A 15,702-nucleotide genomic window follows, 5' to 3' on the forward strand; every position below is an offset into this window, starting at 1 on the left:
CCCCAATGACCTAACTTCTGCCACTGGGCCCCACCTATTAAAGGTTCCACCACTTCCTAATAGTGACATGGACTGGCGATTAAGCCTTTAATAAGGGGTTAATGCCAATAATAAAGTGAGAATATCATGAGATATTAAGCTGGAAACATCATTTGACTTTTTCATAAACTCAAAAAAGGATATTTAATATTTAACATCCATGCATTTATAACGTTAACAGAGATAGAATGAGACTTCTCCAAGAGTACCTAATGTTGAATGGTGACTTTGTAGATGCTGTTGACAATCCTTAAAGATCATAGTAAGGTGCCTCCCAAGAAACTGAAAATAAAATTGATCTCAAAATTAAATGAGTAAAACTCCCACACTATAAATGTGATTAACTATATGGAGGTAAATCTAGAGATTGTAAACTTGTGACTGAAGAGATAGAGAAGAGGCAGTATTCCAGTGCAGGTGTTCCGAGAAATTCAAGAGAAGCAGAAGAATGCAACAGTCATGCAGGAAACAGAAACTTGAACTCTAGATGGAAAAAGACCTTGTACGTACAAGAGAGTCATTTGGTCAGGTAATTTTGCCTGTGCCACCTAAACACAGCAGAAGAATTCCATTGCTAAGCTGACTCCCATTACACTTCCTGCCTTGGGGGGCTGTAACCTGCCTTAGCTGAAAGACATTTCTTGAGATCAGCTCACTCCTTCATCTGATCCCACGCCTCCCAAGCATCCCCTGATAATCTTTCTGCCTGTGAGGCTTATCTAAGGACAGAAAATTTGAGAGACAGGCTGACTTGAGCCTTCTCGTCATGAAGATTGTACTTAAATTGTAAATTGCTAAACCTCCAAGTCCCATTCCAGCTCTGGAGCATCTCCCCCAATCCCCACTACATCTCCCATCCTAAAATCAGCTAAGGTCCCAATTACAACTGCTTATTACAGGTGTGTTTTCTATAAAAACCCTCTACACACAGCTCTTCATCTCAGAGTCTAAGTAGGAAGTTTAGATATTTTGTATGTATGCCTACGTATGTACATGCATTTCTTTATATGAAAACTATAAAAACTTTCATGTCTGAAAAGATGTGAATGAATGGAAAAACAGAAGTTCTTGGATAGGAAACCTAAATTATATAAATACCTATTTCCTATAATATAAGACATCTTAAATTCTTAGGAGAATCTTGGTAAAAAAAACCCAAAAGAACTTTTAAGCAAGACAACAAGAAAGAGGGAAAGAAAAATTTTAAACAAATAAGAACATGTGTTGGGGAGGGAAGGTGGAATAGTGAAGATGTAAATAAGATCTATCAACAGTAAAAACTTATAAAACAAACAAACCAAAATATTGAAGTCTTGTTGTCAGAATGGATAGTTCTTCTAAGTTTAACAGAAAGATCAGAAATATAACCTAAGCCAGGATCCATGGCACATGCCTGTAATCCCAGATACTCAGGAGGCTGAGGTAGGAGGATCACAAATTCAAGGCTAGCCTTAGCAATTTAGTGAGACCTCTGTCTCAAAATAAAAAATAAAAAGGACAGGGGATATAGCTCAGTGGTGGAGCACCCCTGGGTTCAATCCCTAGTAATGAAAAAAAAAAAATTCATACACACACACTGGCACACACACACACACACACATATAAAATCTCATTATCTCATTTTCCTAAGAATTTTAGTATATGCTGAAGACACTACTATATAATGAGACAAAGATTAGTTTAAATACACAGTGGAGCGACAACTGATCAGCAATTTGAAAGGGAAGGGAAAAATTTAGGCCTTCATCTTATTGTACACATTAAAATTAATTCAATTTTATTTGAATATTAAATACATCTAAAACTATGAAGTCCAAAAGTAAATAGAATTAAATATTTATCAATGCATTAATAAGAAAGTAACTCTTTACTCAGAAGCAATTGTATTACTACATAGAAAACACTGAAAGTACTTGACCAGTTAAACTTTTTTAAAAGAAGTTTTACGGGTAATATAATACCAAATATTAAGGACAAACAACATACTAGAAGATATATTTGCAAACACACATGATGAAAACAGATTAATATTGTTGCTATCTCAAGAAGACAAGCTGGTAAGAATCTCATTAAGACTTCAGCTGAGCATTGAACAAACTACTAACAAAACCCACAAACAAATAACACAGTAAACACATGAAAAAATATTCAGCTTTACTAGTTATCAAAAAAAATGTAGCTTAAAAGAAGTATGCTATTTCTTTCACTACAGTAACTAAATAGATTTCATTAAATAATTCTTTTACTAAATTAAATCCCTTCACATTAAAATCTAAATTCCCAAATCTAAAGCCAGTAACATGGTCACCTGTATTCACGGCAGGTTGTATTTAAATTGATGTTAACTGATTAGGAAAGTAAAAGTACTGAAATTGCTCCTGCCCTTTGACCTAATAAATCTTTCAGAGAATTAACCTGAAGCACAGCAGAAGCAGGAAGCCAATTCGAAAGCCCAGAGTTTCACCCTGACATGCCTCACTGCTCTAGGCCTTCCTGGACCATGTTCCTCTGCCTGTCCAATTCACGCACCAATCTGTCCTTTACAAGGTAATAAACTGCATAAAAGGGACCCTGCCCACCCTGTTCTTTGCAGTTTACCAGGGACTCAACGAATTTATTTGAACAACTGGAATCAAATGATTCCATCCATCTATCCCAGCTATGTTTTGAGACTGTCTCAAAGAAAGTCGTGCCTCAAAGTGTTTGCTTTTGCTGTATGTTTCCACATAGTCTTTGTTGTTTATCTAAAATGATGTACTTCCTGCTTCAAATACAAATTACTCATTAACTCAGGAACCCTTAATGATAAGGGGATATTTTTTCTTCTTTCTCTTCTTATACTTTTTTTTTTTTTTCGACCAGGTCTCTCTATGTTGCCCAAGGATGATTTTGAATTCCTTGGTTCAAAGCAATCCTCCTGCCTCGGCCTACTAAGAAACTGGGATTATAGGTGCATGCCACTATGCCCAGCTTAGGGGAATTAAAAACAACAAAACAAAAAACAAAACTCACCTAAGAAGTCCAGAAACTGAAGCTACAGAGTGGGTGAACTCAGTGCGCACTGGTGTCCTCAAGGAACCTTGCTTTTTCTACCTTTCCTGCCTGCCACCCTTTACATGCCTGCTATTGTTCCCAGTTTCTCCTTTGTTTGGAAGATCGAACAGGAAGTTCAAGTGCTACATCCTTGCACTATAACATCTGGAGTCCAGAGTTTCTTGTTTCATTTTAAAGATTTAGAGACTTTCCCAGAGACCCTCCTGCAGAATTCCAGAACTAGAGTACACGCCCATTCCTAAACCAGCCCATTTCTATACCAATTACTGGTCAGAACACAGGCTTTCCATGATTAGTCAAAAGACTCAAGTTCACTTGGGTTTGGGTAAGTCCTCAGTCCCAGGTCCCCTGTGATAAAGGCTGATAAAACTTAATAATAAAGTGGGATTAGGGTGAGTGGCTGGGGTCCAAGAAGACAAAATGGTTTCAAAATAAACCACTGAGAGTCTTTACAAACCACAAAATCCCACCTGTTTTCAAAGTGCATTCATTAGCTCTTTCATTAAGCCTTCTCTAGCTATCTTAATCCAAAGTAGCCACTCCTATGAACTTAAAATCTTGAGTTCAAGTCAATAACTTTAAAGTCATTCCTAATTTCCTTCTTTATATCAAAAACCTGAATGCCATATCTTATTTATCTGGTCTATTCCACCTTCGGAATACATTCAGAATCCAACCTCTTCTCCCCACCTTCTGACTCATGCTTGGGACCAGAATAGCTTCATTTCATACTAGATTATCAGAGCAACCTTCTCCCAGACCTCAGTCTCTCCTTCTGCACCCTGAGGGTCTGTCCTCATATAGAAGAATCCTCCAAAGATGGAAGTCTTCATGTCACTGCTTCACTAAAAAAACCTCAATGGCTTCAAAATAGCATTCAAAATCCTAACCAAGGCCTGCAGTGCCCTCTGACCCTCCCCATCACCTCTCTGACCATATCTCCTGCTCTGACCTTCACACTGGTCACTTGTCCTTCTTAGGACACTCCAAACACACTCCCTCCTCAGGGCCTTTGCACTTGCTATTTACTTTCCTTGGAAAATTCTTCTAGATACTCAGCTGACTTGCTCCTCTTTAGATTTTGACTCAAATATCACCTTACCTGAGAGGTCTCCCCAATCTCCCATCTGAAAAAAATCACCCTCCCTCAATTCTATCACTCTAGCCTCCCTAATCTGCTTTATTTTCCTTTAAACCACCTGTGACAGTATTTCTCTACACTCTGTCTTGTGTCGTTAGGATATAATATGCCTGAAGTCAGGGGCTTTATATCTTGCTCACTGGTTTAGCTTCAGTACTTAATGCAAAACATAGCATGTAACAGGTACTCAATATAAGTTTTTAAATAATTGTGTACTCCTTTAACTTTTGTCATCCACCTGGTTCATTCAGGGTGGTCTCAGGCTGTTATCTTTGCCCACACACATATCCTGACTCTACAACAGGAACATAAGCTTCTTAAAGGCCACAGCTAAGTCTTAAAGCACAGCGCTTTGTATAAGGACTGCACTCAAGTTTTTGTTGTTGACATTTAGAGGGAAGATACATTAGGGCAATAACAGCTGTCGTCTTACCTAACCTATTCTTGGCAGCCCCTGAGAAGCTGAAGGATGAGACAGGACAGTGTATTTTGGGGTGGGTGTGGGGTTTGGTGTTCTGCCTTAGAAGAGGGACCAATTTAAGTCCTGAGCAAGAAGAGGGCAGTGTCTCCCTCGTGCCTAAAGGAGAACACAGGGGTGCTTTGCTGCCCTGCAGTTTTCCCTAGAAATTTTCTTCCACATTGTTTACAATTCAGAACTTCTTTACAACGGAGTAGGGCCTCACTCTCTTTAATTGGTGGCAAAGGTCATTAAACAGACGCTAAACAGAAGCAGAACAAAGTCAAGGGTGGCTAAGGTCACCTGAAGTCATTGCTTAAATTTAGGAAGGAAACTCAGGCTTACTTCAGGTCCCAACCCCCACAGACGGAAAACATGATGTGGAGGTCCCAAGAGAGGCATCTGCGCCCCAGGAGAGCAGCTCCTGTTGGCCCATGCTCCCTTCTGCACCATTCTCCCTCACACATCCTGGTGGCTACCAGGGAACAAGGTCGCTTCCAAATGTGGCTAGCATTACACCTGCCAGAGGAGAAGGGACAGATGAGCAGACTGAAGACAGTGCTTAAAACAAAGAAAAAGATACCATTGTGCACTAAAATGGAAAAGGCCAACTGCTGGAACAACTGAGAGCGCTGTTTGGAGCAAGTGTGTGCAGAAGCGCTCCCGTGCAGGAGTCAGGAGCTGAGGTGGTCTGCAGACACACAGCAAGCGCCGAGCTGACAGGACAGAGAACAGGATTCACCTTAAGCAAAAGACTTGTTCTAGCGTGTTCTAGCGTTCCACAGAGGGAAACAAAAGCAGATGGGTTGGTTTGGGACTTGTTTACATATTATTGACCTCTGTGAAGCTTCCAGGGCAGGGTTGGGACTGGAGAGAAGGGGTATTTTAGGTAAATACTGTACTGACGGGTTCTCCACTCTGGGAAAATGGAGCCCTTCTTAATCAGATCATCTGCCTCTTGAGAAACAGGCATTTAGGCTGAAGGACCCTCATTTTCCCTGTCTGCTGCAAGTCTGGTTAGAATAAAAAGCAATTTGATACACAGTACCTATCTGCTTGCACCTTCTTAAAGGACTAAGTAAGGGTTACTACACTCTCTTGCCTTCAAGTCTTAGCAGATAAGCAAAACCAGCAAAACAGCAGCCTGGGCACTGGAAGGATAGTGGAATGGTTTAAACTGAAGGTCCTGAGAAGTCCTGAGATTTGTGGCAAGCTTGTTAGACACAGATTACCTCCCGAACTTCTAACCAGTCAAGTTGGGCTGGGGTGGGGCCAAATGACTACACACTTGGAATCACCTGGATGTTTAAAAAAAGAGGGAGCTGGATATGGTGGCACATGCCTATAATCCCAACTATTGGGGAGACTGAACCAGGATGATCACAAATTCAAGGTCAGCCTGGGCAATGTAGGGAGATCTCATCTCAAAATAAAATTTTAAAAAGGTCTGAGCATATAGCTCAGTGGTAGAGTGCTTGCTTAGCATGTGCAAGGCCCTGGGTTCAATCACTAGGTCTGCAAAAATAAAAGAAATAAACTGATAGCTGGGCACAGTGGCATACACCTATACTCCCAGCTACTTAAGAAGCTGAGGCAGAAAGTCACTTGAGCTCAGGAGGTTAAGAACAGGATAGGCAACATAGACACTCACACTATCTACATATATGTATATATACAAATATACACACACTAAGTATACACATATGTGTATGTGTATATATATATGTATATATAGTGTGTATATATATGGGATAGTGCATGATTGTGTGCATTATATATTTATATATATAAATATATGCATATATACACACATATATATATGTATATACATATATTTCTGATATTAGTTGATCTAGTGTAAGGCCTGGGTATTATTTAAAGCTCTCCAAGACTGGGTACATAGCTCAGTGGTACAGCTCTTTCCTAGAATGCACAAAGCTCTGGGTTCCATCTCCAGTACTAAAAAAAAAAAAAAAAAAGACCCATTACTCTCTTTCTCTTTTATCTGCCATCCTTATTATATCCATAGCTTAATTTCAATTTGCCTACATAAAATGTCCTTGGAGTAGCTGAGGACCACAGGAGACCATGAGATCCAAATTAAACATAAACCTAGATTTGGGGGAAAGTGTTTCTACTTTCTCAGATACAAATTATATTTTTAAAAATCTAAGTAAATACACACAATTACCCTTTTTGGTAATATGTCCAGTAGGCAGAACTGGGTATAAAACACTTTGTAAGCTGCTACTAAGAAACAGGAAAAGAAATAATCTTTAACAATTACTGAGAAGTCAGGATATGCCAAGTACTCTTTCAAGTGTTTTCATTTTAAATTCATTTAATTCCCACAGCACTCAAATGGTGTTGAAACTGTCATCATCCCCCATTTAACAAATAAGGAAACTGAGGTGCTGGAAGAAGAAATTTGTCCAGAACCACACAACTAATAAGTGACAGAGCTGGCTGTCAAACTTTGGTGTGTATCTGAATTACCTACAGAGGCAGTTCAAAGTACAAATGACCAAGTACCATCTCAGAACAACTGTATTTGGATCTCCTAGGATGAGTCTTGATAAAAATTTTTAATCAACTCTCTGAAGAATCAGTTGTTGACCAAGATGTGAGACCATAGTTGGGATTTAAAATGAAGGTTTCAAATTAGATTATCCTAGGTTCAGTTCTTTCTCTACCACTTATCACTGGAATCTTTGAACAATGTACCCACCCTCTCTCTGAACTTTCAGTTCTTCATGGGTAAACAAATGATCCATCTGTGTTTAATTCCAAGGACTGTTTAAAGGATCACACAGGTCTAAGGAACTTAGCATAAATGCAAGAACATTGCATCTACAGAAGGACATTTTGAGACATCAACCAGGTCTTCCCTTTTGCCATCAATATCACACACTTCACAGAAACTTTCTGCTCTGCAGACCATGACATGCCCTGCTCCAGGGAAGAGTGGGGTTGTCACAGCCTGAAGGCCAAAAAAAGGGAAGTTTTTTTTTGTTGTTTTTTTGCGGTGCTGGGGATTGAACTCAGGGCCTTGTGCTATCTCCCCAGCCCAAAAGGAAAGTTCTTAACTTTTGAGATTCAGATGAGATTACTGACACAAGACCTAGACTTGGTACTTAGGAGCATTTAGGAACCATTTGAGCCTAACCAATAGACTCAATCTTTCCTCTTCCCTCTCTCTTTCCTAACAGTCTTGATTCAGTCAAATCCTTCATTATACATAAAGTAAATAATCTCCCTTCTTAGGCTTCCCAGGACCTTACCACCTGTTAATTCCAAGATCAAATTTACAGCTTGAACAATAAGTGCATAAAATTGAAAGTCAGTTCTGGATGTCGTTCAAGGCAGTAAGTAATCAACATTACCACTAACGTCAATTATGTTGTAAGATTAGTTGCTTCCCTGAGGTAGCTAGTTAAATGTGAACTCTTACTAACTTTCAACACAGAAGGTTTTGGTTTCTTACCCTGAGTTTTATCTTCTCTCTGATTTCTGCTTCAATCACAACCCTAGGCTTTACCATCCGTTGCAAGCTGAGATCCTCAACCCTCAGACGGTTATGGATAGTAAAATCAGTTATGGATCTCTGTGGGCCACTTCATTTGTGCCTGGGGAAAACTAAGGCAGGAGGACCACCTCAGGCAAAACAGAAGTGCGGGTTTGGTCTACCACTCTCTTCCAAGCCAGTTCTCCTATTCAGCACTAAAGTACCACAACATGTCGGTATCTATATTAAACTGTGGTTTCCCTTTGTCTTCTTCTAAAAAGGTTTCTGCACATAAAGAGATAGTATTGATTCTTTGTCCCCAGACTGGAGTTAAGTTCATGCCACTTGACTCAAGCCATCTTCAAGCTCCTCCATTCTAGACAGAAAGCACAATTTTGCTAAGAGACTAAAGATTCTCCCTGCTGAATTGAGATTTAGGTCATTCTTCTAGAATTCTGGGTTTAATTCACTGCTGGCATTTCTGAAGTACTTGAGGGTGAACATCTGAGACAAATGAGTCATCTTGGTCATCTATTTCTCCTATTTCCCATTATTTTCTAACTTAAACATTTCAAAAGTAAGAATTAATATATCGTCCCAGCACTGGCAAGAGTCAAGTCATTCTGTAAAATATATTGGGAAATTAATGGACTTCCATTTGGGGAGAAGTAAACAAAAGCAGATAATATATATGCCTGTTTATCAACAGACACACGGTATTGGAACGTGAAGAATGGTCGAACAGTTTTAAGCTGGGCTTGTTGTTAGGTATGAAAAAAAAAAAAAAAAAAGCCCAACTAGCCAACTGCCAAATTTGTTTTTTTCTCCAATTGTCAGCTGAAATGAGAAAGAAGTAAAATGTTAAATTGAGGTTGCTTTAAGAAGCTAAGAAGATGCTACACTTGTACCCATGTTCTCCAAGTCAAACCCCTTTATTTGGTAGAGGGCTGCTCCCATATTCTGGACTCCCAGAGGATGCTAGGAGGAATCTTGTTCACATTGTGGTTAGGGTCTTATAGTCAGGTGAGACAGATGTCAGCAGAAAAGCTCCTCAGATTAATAACCAGGGTAATCTAGGGGATTGAGGCCACAAGAAGCAGGTTGAGGCACACAGAGGCCAGCGCTGTTGAGGCTCTATGAAGGGTCCTTTTGTTGTGGCACTTAACAAAAGAGAGGATGAACTAAGTTATCAATCTCAGTGTTTAATCTTTCCATCTCCCCATCTAAAATGCAAATATATCCCTCTAAGTCACAAAACCATTATGAGAAGCAGTCAACAGTCAACCTTTCTATACAAATATACTCTTGATGTCACGAAAGTTGCTTTTTGTTTGCTCGTTTTTTTTTTTTTTTTTTTTTTTTTCTCTTAACACTGCTGGGGATTGAACACAGAGCCTTGTGCATATGTGTGTCTGGGTCTATGCTGCCCAGGTTGGTCTTTTTTTTTTTTTTTTTTTTTTTTTTTTTTTTTTTTTTTCAGTACCAGGGATTGAACTCAGGGGCACTTGACCACTGAGCCACATCCCCAGTCCTATTTTGTATTTTATTTAGAGACAGGGTCTCACTGAGTTGCTTAGTGTCTCACTGTAGCTGAGGCTGGCTTCAAATTTGCAATCCTCCTGCCTCAGCCTCCTGAGTCATTGGGATTATAGACATGTGCCACCAAGCCCAGCTGCCCAGGTAGGTCTTAACCTCCTGAGTTCAAGTGACCTTCCTGCCTCAGCTTCCTAAGTGGTTGGGATTACAGGTGTGTGCTACTGTGTACAGCTATCAGTTTATTTTATTTCTTTATTTTTGCTGTACTAGGGATTGAACCCAAGGCTGCACACATGCTAGGCAAGCACTCTTCCACTGAGCTACATCTTCAGTGTTTTTGTTCTATTTTGAGACAGGGTCTTGCTAAATTGCCCATGCTGGCCTTGAACTTGTGATCCTCCTGCCTCAGCCTTCTAAATAACTGAGATTACAGTTGTGAGCCACTGCTCCTAGCTTCACATGAGATATTTTGATAGCTGACATTAGCATTGCACCCTATAGTTTTAAAGTATTCTTAGATACATGATCTTATGTGATCAAGTTGCATACAAGCCTTATCAAAATGCACAATTATCATGAGCCATCAGGAAATAGTGGAGGTGCTGAAACTCTCCAGAATCTGTCAGGGAAAGTCAACAATTTGGTCTTATGAAGAAATATCAATGTATTTGATAACTGAAAGAAAAAGCAAATTGTAGAATAGATTGTACAATGTGAATCCAATTGTGCAAAAGAAATACATGTGCAGATATATAGATAGATAGATAGATAGATAGATAGATAGATAGATAATAGATAGATAGATAGATAGATAGATAGATAGATAGATAGATAGATAGATAGATGGCTTTGTTTGATTTTTGCAGTGTTGTGGATTAAGCCCAGAGCCTCATGCATGCTAGATAAGTACTCAACCACTGAACTACATCCCCAGCCCTTTGGGTAACTATAATCTATCTAAATTTGGCATCATTTCTATACAAATATAGATAGTGTATAAGTACAGACTTTCCAATGTTTATACACACAATACACACACACATATACATATACAATTTTAGGATGAACATTATTGTTTTTTTCTTTTTAGATACTGGGAATTGAATTCAGGACCTCATACACATAAGCATGTATTGTACCACTGAGCTACAACACTAGACCTGAACATTAATTTTTGCTATTTATTTTATATATACTTATAATACTACAAAATATTTTATAATTAAAACATTATTTTAAGGTACAAGTAAAAAGAATGCTCCTCAGTGTTAGCAGTCTTTTTCCCACCCCACTTAAAGGAAGACAGGTGGTTAGTATGTTACTAGAATGTTCCATACATACCCTGTGATGCTGAGGCTAGCACAACAGTTGTGCCTTTGAAGAAGGGCATCTTTTACCCAAACTCATCTGTGGGTGGTCCAGTCTATGTTTGAGTCAGAGAACTGAAAGAATTACAGATTGAATATAATCTACATCCACCCAACTGACCATCTAGCCATGGACTTGCAGGAGTTAGGGATAAAAGAGAAATCATGGCAAGTTCTCTTCCAATTACTGTGGAGGTGACAAGGTGTAAGGGGAACGAAAGGGAAGGTGAATCAGGCATTTTGAGTTCTGAATTTTAGCACTGCTTACTTACTTTGTGCCAACAGGCCTAATGTAAAGGTCTCTCTGGGCTTTAGCTTCCCTCTCTGTTAAATGCAACCAAAAATACTTATAGCGCAGGATTATTTCACACACACACATCTCAAGTGATAGTCTAGAGAAATTATACTAAATTGTTAGAGCTGGATAACACACCCAGTGACCAATTAGACTTTGCTGGCAACCCACATTCATTCTATCAGATTGAATTTCTGCCCTTGGTGTATATTGTAGACTCACTCCCAGGCATTCACAAACATTAAGAAATTGAGTATGTTTTATTTGCCAGGAAATAATACTGTTTGTCAATTCTTCTACAAACAAACCAATACACTAGAGGTTGTGGTTCTGCAGATAAAACCCACATCCTTCTAAAATGTAGGATGCTTTGAGAGACCATCAAGTAGAGGAAAGAGACTCACACAATCCCCTTTCTTCCTTTTTCTAATTTACTCTTAATTAGAAATCCCCTATCACTCCCCTCCCCTCCCCTTATACTTCCCCAAAGACCAAGAACTAGACCTAGAGAACTGAGCCCTGAAAAACTTTTTCAGGTCTTATTAACCATCTGGAAATTCTCTTAGGGAAAAAAAAGATAGAGAGATTTTTGGTGCAAAGAGATTCAACTTGTCAGAAGTTGTTCAGTCTCAGTTTTCTAAAACTAAAAGAAAGAACTAAAATAAAAGAAAGAACTACAGATTATTAAAATTTATATCTCAAATTCTCTTTCTCAAATCTTCCGATTTTACCACCCTAGTTCACACCACCATCACTTCTTACCTGGATCTTTGCAACTGCTTCCAGCCTTGATCCTCCAACACCACACTGAGAGTTTGCAAAACAACTTCCTAAAACGCAGATCTGTCTCAAGTGTTCTGGTAACTTTTCATTACCTCCAAAATAAATCCCAACTTCTCAGCCCAGCCCTCAAAGTCTTGGCTACCTTTCCAGCATCATCTCCTGTCACTTCACTACATATGCAACTCTCAGAGCAAACAATCCTTACAATCCCTCTCACACTTCCCTACTTGGCACATGCTATTCCCTTTAACTTAACTGTCTCTCCCCAAGATCACCCCTGCATCTGCCTGGCAACTCTCCCTTCAAAGTTTAGCTCAAGTAGCACCTTCTCCAAAAGGCAATCAGCTGCCTCACCTCTGAGCCCAAGCCCTGAGCCCCGGTAGAACCCTGTGAAATAAGTCTCAAAGTACTTACCACACAGGACCATAATAGTTGTTTTCTGAAGAAAGACTGCCTTTTTACTATGGCAAAGGTGTCAGAACTAATGGAATCACTGGTGCAGGTGGAACTCAAGAAAGGGGCAGATGTGCAGGTCCCTTGTCCTCCCTGGATCCTGCAGAAAGGTGGGGTCATTTGGGGTGCAGCAGGATGTACCAAAGGGCAATGCACCATGTGCCTCTTTCTTTTTATGGGTCAAATTGAAAGGAACTTTTCTAGGGGGACTAGATATTTTGGGGTTCAGATACTGGCAGCATGAACTTCAGAGAGCTACTTCTTAGGGAAATGCTGTGAAATACTCAGAGGATCCCATAGGAAGCAGAGGTTAGAAGGGGAAATACTGCATTCTACCTGAGCAAATCTTTCCTGGTTCAAATTAAATTTCTCAAAGGGCAGATTTATTCTGATTTTATTTGAAAAGCCTCCTAGATTGATATTCTATATTAGTTCTAGAGTTATAAACTTCTTCTGCAAAACGTTTTCAAGTTTGCAGGCCAGCTGGTCTGTGTGGCAGCTCTTCAACTCTGCCATTCCGTGTGAAAGCAGCCACAGACAGTACTTGAAAGAAGGGCCATGGCTGGATTGTTTTTAGTTTTACCCTATATTAGACAGTAGTTTTCTTACCTTGAGGTGCTGGCATCTATATATATAAGTTATTTGTCATTGAAGTTATGAGTTGTGCCTATAAGTTAAAACTGTGTCCATTGTATTATGAACTGATAAGTATTTCAATTGGGAAAATATTTTAAAGTCTAGATAATTCTAAGGTTTGTATATTGAGAAAATGGTGGCCAGTTTTCAAGTTCCTTAGAAAGAGGATTATGGCTTAGCAAGTTTACCAGTGATGCTAATTTACTGAAACTTGCTATTAGAGCATTTCGTATTCATTGTCTTACAGTGAAACTTACAATTTAAGTTTTTGTCATGAGGAAGATCTCAGTCTGAGTGGAAATTCTCTATAAGTATGCATTTATTTATTTAATCAACTAATGTCACAAAATCATGGTAGTAAATCACATTGCTATTTTAATAACCTGTGTATGTAAATTTTTAAAAAATCTCATTGTACTGAGTACAGTGGCACATGCCTATAATCTCAGCTACTTGGGAGGCCGAAGAAGGCATATGATGAATTTGAACCCATCCTGGGCAACATGGTAAGAACTTATCTCAAGGACAAAACAACTCATTCTGAAATTGTTAATTAGTATTAGTTTGGGTGTTACATTGACATGACTGAATTGTTATTTATCCCTGTATAATATTTATTTTTTAACTTTGTTAATAAACCAATTTTATGGACAATAATAATTTCTTACTGTATAACAAATACAGGGCATTCATTGTATAGAGAATCAAGTCAGTCAACAGATTATCCTACTGTTAATAGTCTTAAAACTTATCTTGGATAAAGAGAAGTTTAATCAGTGTACTTACCTTACAAGATGGAATGATCTGTGTTAAGTCTGACTGATGTAAAGATGTTGCAAAGAATTTATTTCATAAATCTTGAAGAAGATGTGATTAAAGGTCTTTATCTTTTCTTGATTTTTGCTCCTGAACACTTAAGTCTTAGCACATGATCAACATGATGGCTTCAAAGCCTAATTGTTGGTAAGTGATTGAGGCACCGATAAAAATATTAATATCCATCGTTTACCACCATATTATTTTTAAAAGATGCAACCATGTATACTATCTTGCTTGAAGAAGTTGTTGACAAAAAAGCAATATCTGTCATATGTAAATTTTCTTGTTCTAAAGAAAGCAGTTGTTCTATAGATATAAATTATGTAAATAAAAAGTTATTTTATATCAAAAAAAAAGAAGGAGAAATAGTAGAGAATGATACTGGCCAAATTATATTGCCATATTGTGTGCATGTATGAATATGTAATAACAAATCCTACCATTATGTATAACTATGATGCACCAATTAAAAAAAGGTGGGGGACAAGAAAGTTAAGGTTGGGTACTGCTAGTCCCTCCTTTTGGGGAAAGGGGAAGCTAGCCTATTGCCAGGCAAAAAGAGCTCTTGGGACCATTCATTAGAGAATCCTATATGTTACATTACACTTTCTTCGCATATCCCACAGTACACCCAAAAGACACTCAAATAATGACATTCTGGGCATGGTGGTGCACGCCTGTAATCCCAGAGGCTTGGGAGGCTGAGAGAGGAGGACTGTGAGTTCAAAGCCAGCCTCAGCAATTTAGTGAGGCCCTATGCAATTTAGACCCTATCTCAAAATAAAACATAAAAAAGGGTTGAGATGTGGTTCAGTGGCTAAGCACCCCTGGGTTCAATCCCTGGTACCAATGATGATAATGATAATAGTAATAATGATGATGATGATGATGATGACAGGTACTACTTTTTTCTTTTTTTCTTTTTTCTCTTTTCTCTTTGCCTCAAATTCCTGGACTCAAGTATTCTCCTGCCTTAGCCTCCCAAGTAGCTGGGACCACAGACACATGCCCCTGTACCCAACCGTGGTACCACTTACTGAGTACCTATTACATGCAAATGACTTGACATATTTTATCACTACTTCTCAAATGACTATGTAAGATAGGTATTATTTTCATATTATAAATGAGGAAACTTAAGCTAGAGAAGAATAAAAGATGTGCCCAGATAATACAGCTAGTTAATAGTGGAGTTGGAATTCAAACCTATAACTTTGTGATTCTAAAATCAATGCTCCCTTTTCCAAGCTACGTAGCCTGTTGATAGGAAGGACGGTCAGTCTCTCTCTTCCTCTGCGTGTATATCTGTCTCTCTGTGTGTCGCCCCTCTTTCTCGTCTGTAGGTACTTTCTACTTTTCCTAAAGTCCATGTCTTCCGGACTCGCCTGCTGAAACGTGCTCTACCTATGAGGGCTTCTGGTTTTTTTACTCTGTCACAAACTGGCCTGGATTTTTTTCCTTCTACCCAGACTAGTCTGCTTTTGAACTTACAAACCCAGTAGGTAGTTGAAAACAGTGGTCAACTGCTATTATTAAAAGCTCCAAGTAAATAAATTGAAAGGTAAATTAGGAGCAGAAGCAACAAGGAGGCAGAGACAGAAACTAAACTTGGTTCCT

The 15,702-nt window shown here is 38.8% G+C and overlaps 1 protein-coding gene across 4 annotated transcripts in view; it reads left to right on the forward strand.

Annotated features, from left to right (window-relative positions):
* The window catches only part of LOC306653989 (uncharacterized protein), a 94,572-nt gene that overhangs the window by 59,594 nt on the left and 19,276 nt on the right, over window positions 1–15,702 (forward strand). The window contains exons 4-5 of one of the 4 annotated variants that reach the window (XR_013761848.1): window positions 2,446–2,586; window positions 2,902–3,302. Coding sequence is in view for 1 of the 4 variants with exons in the window: in XM_079127198.1 (XP_078983324.1) it covers window positions 2,902–2,989; window positions 7,046–7,085 (128 nt within the window). In the remaining 3 variants the exon portion in view is untranslated. Of the gene's footprint in view, window positions 1–2,445; window positions 2,587–2,901; window positions 3,303–7,045; window positions 7,261–15,702 lie in introns of those variants that run through there. The other 3 variants (XM_079127198.1, XR_013761847.1, XR_013761849.1) reach the window with 3 other exon arrangements.

This window comes from Sciurus vulgaris (genome assembly GCF_902686455.1).
Source record: "Sciurus vulgaris genome assembly, chromosome: 2".
Classification (NCBI taxonomy): Eukaryota; Metazoa; Chordata; class Mammalia; order Rodentia; family Sciuridae; genus Sciurus; species Sciurus vulgaris.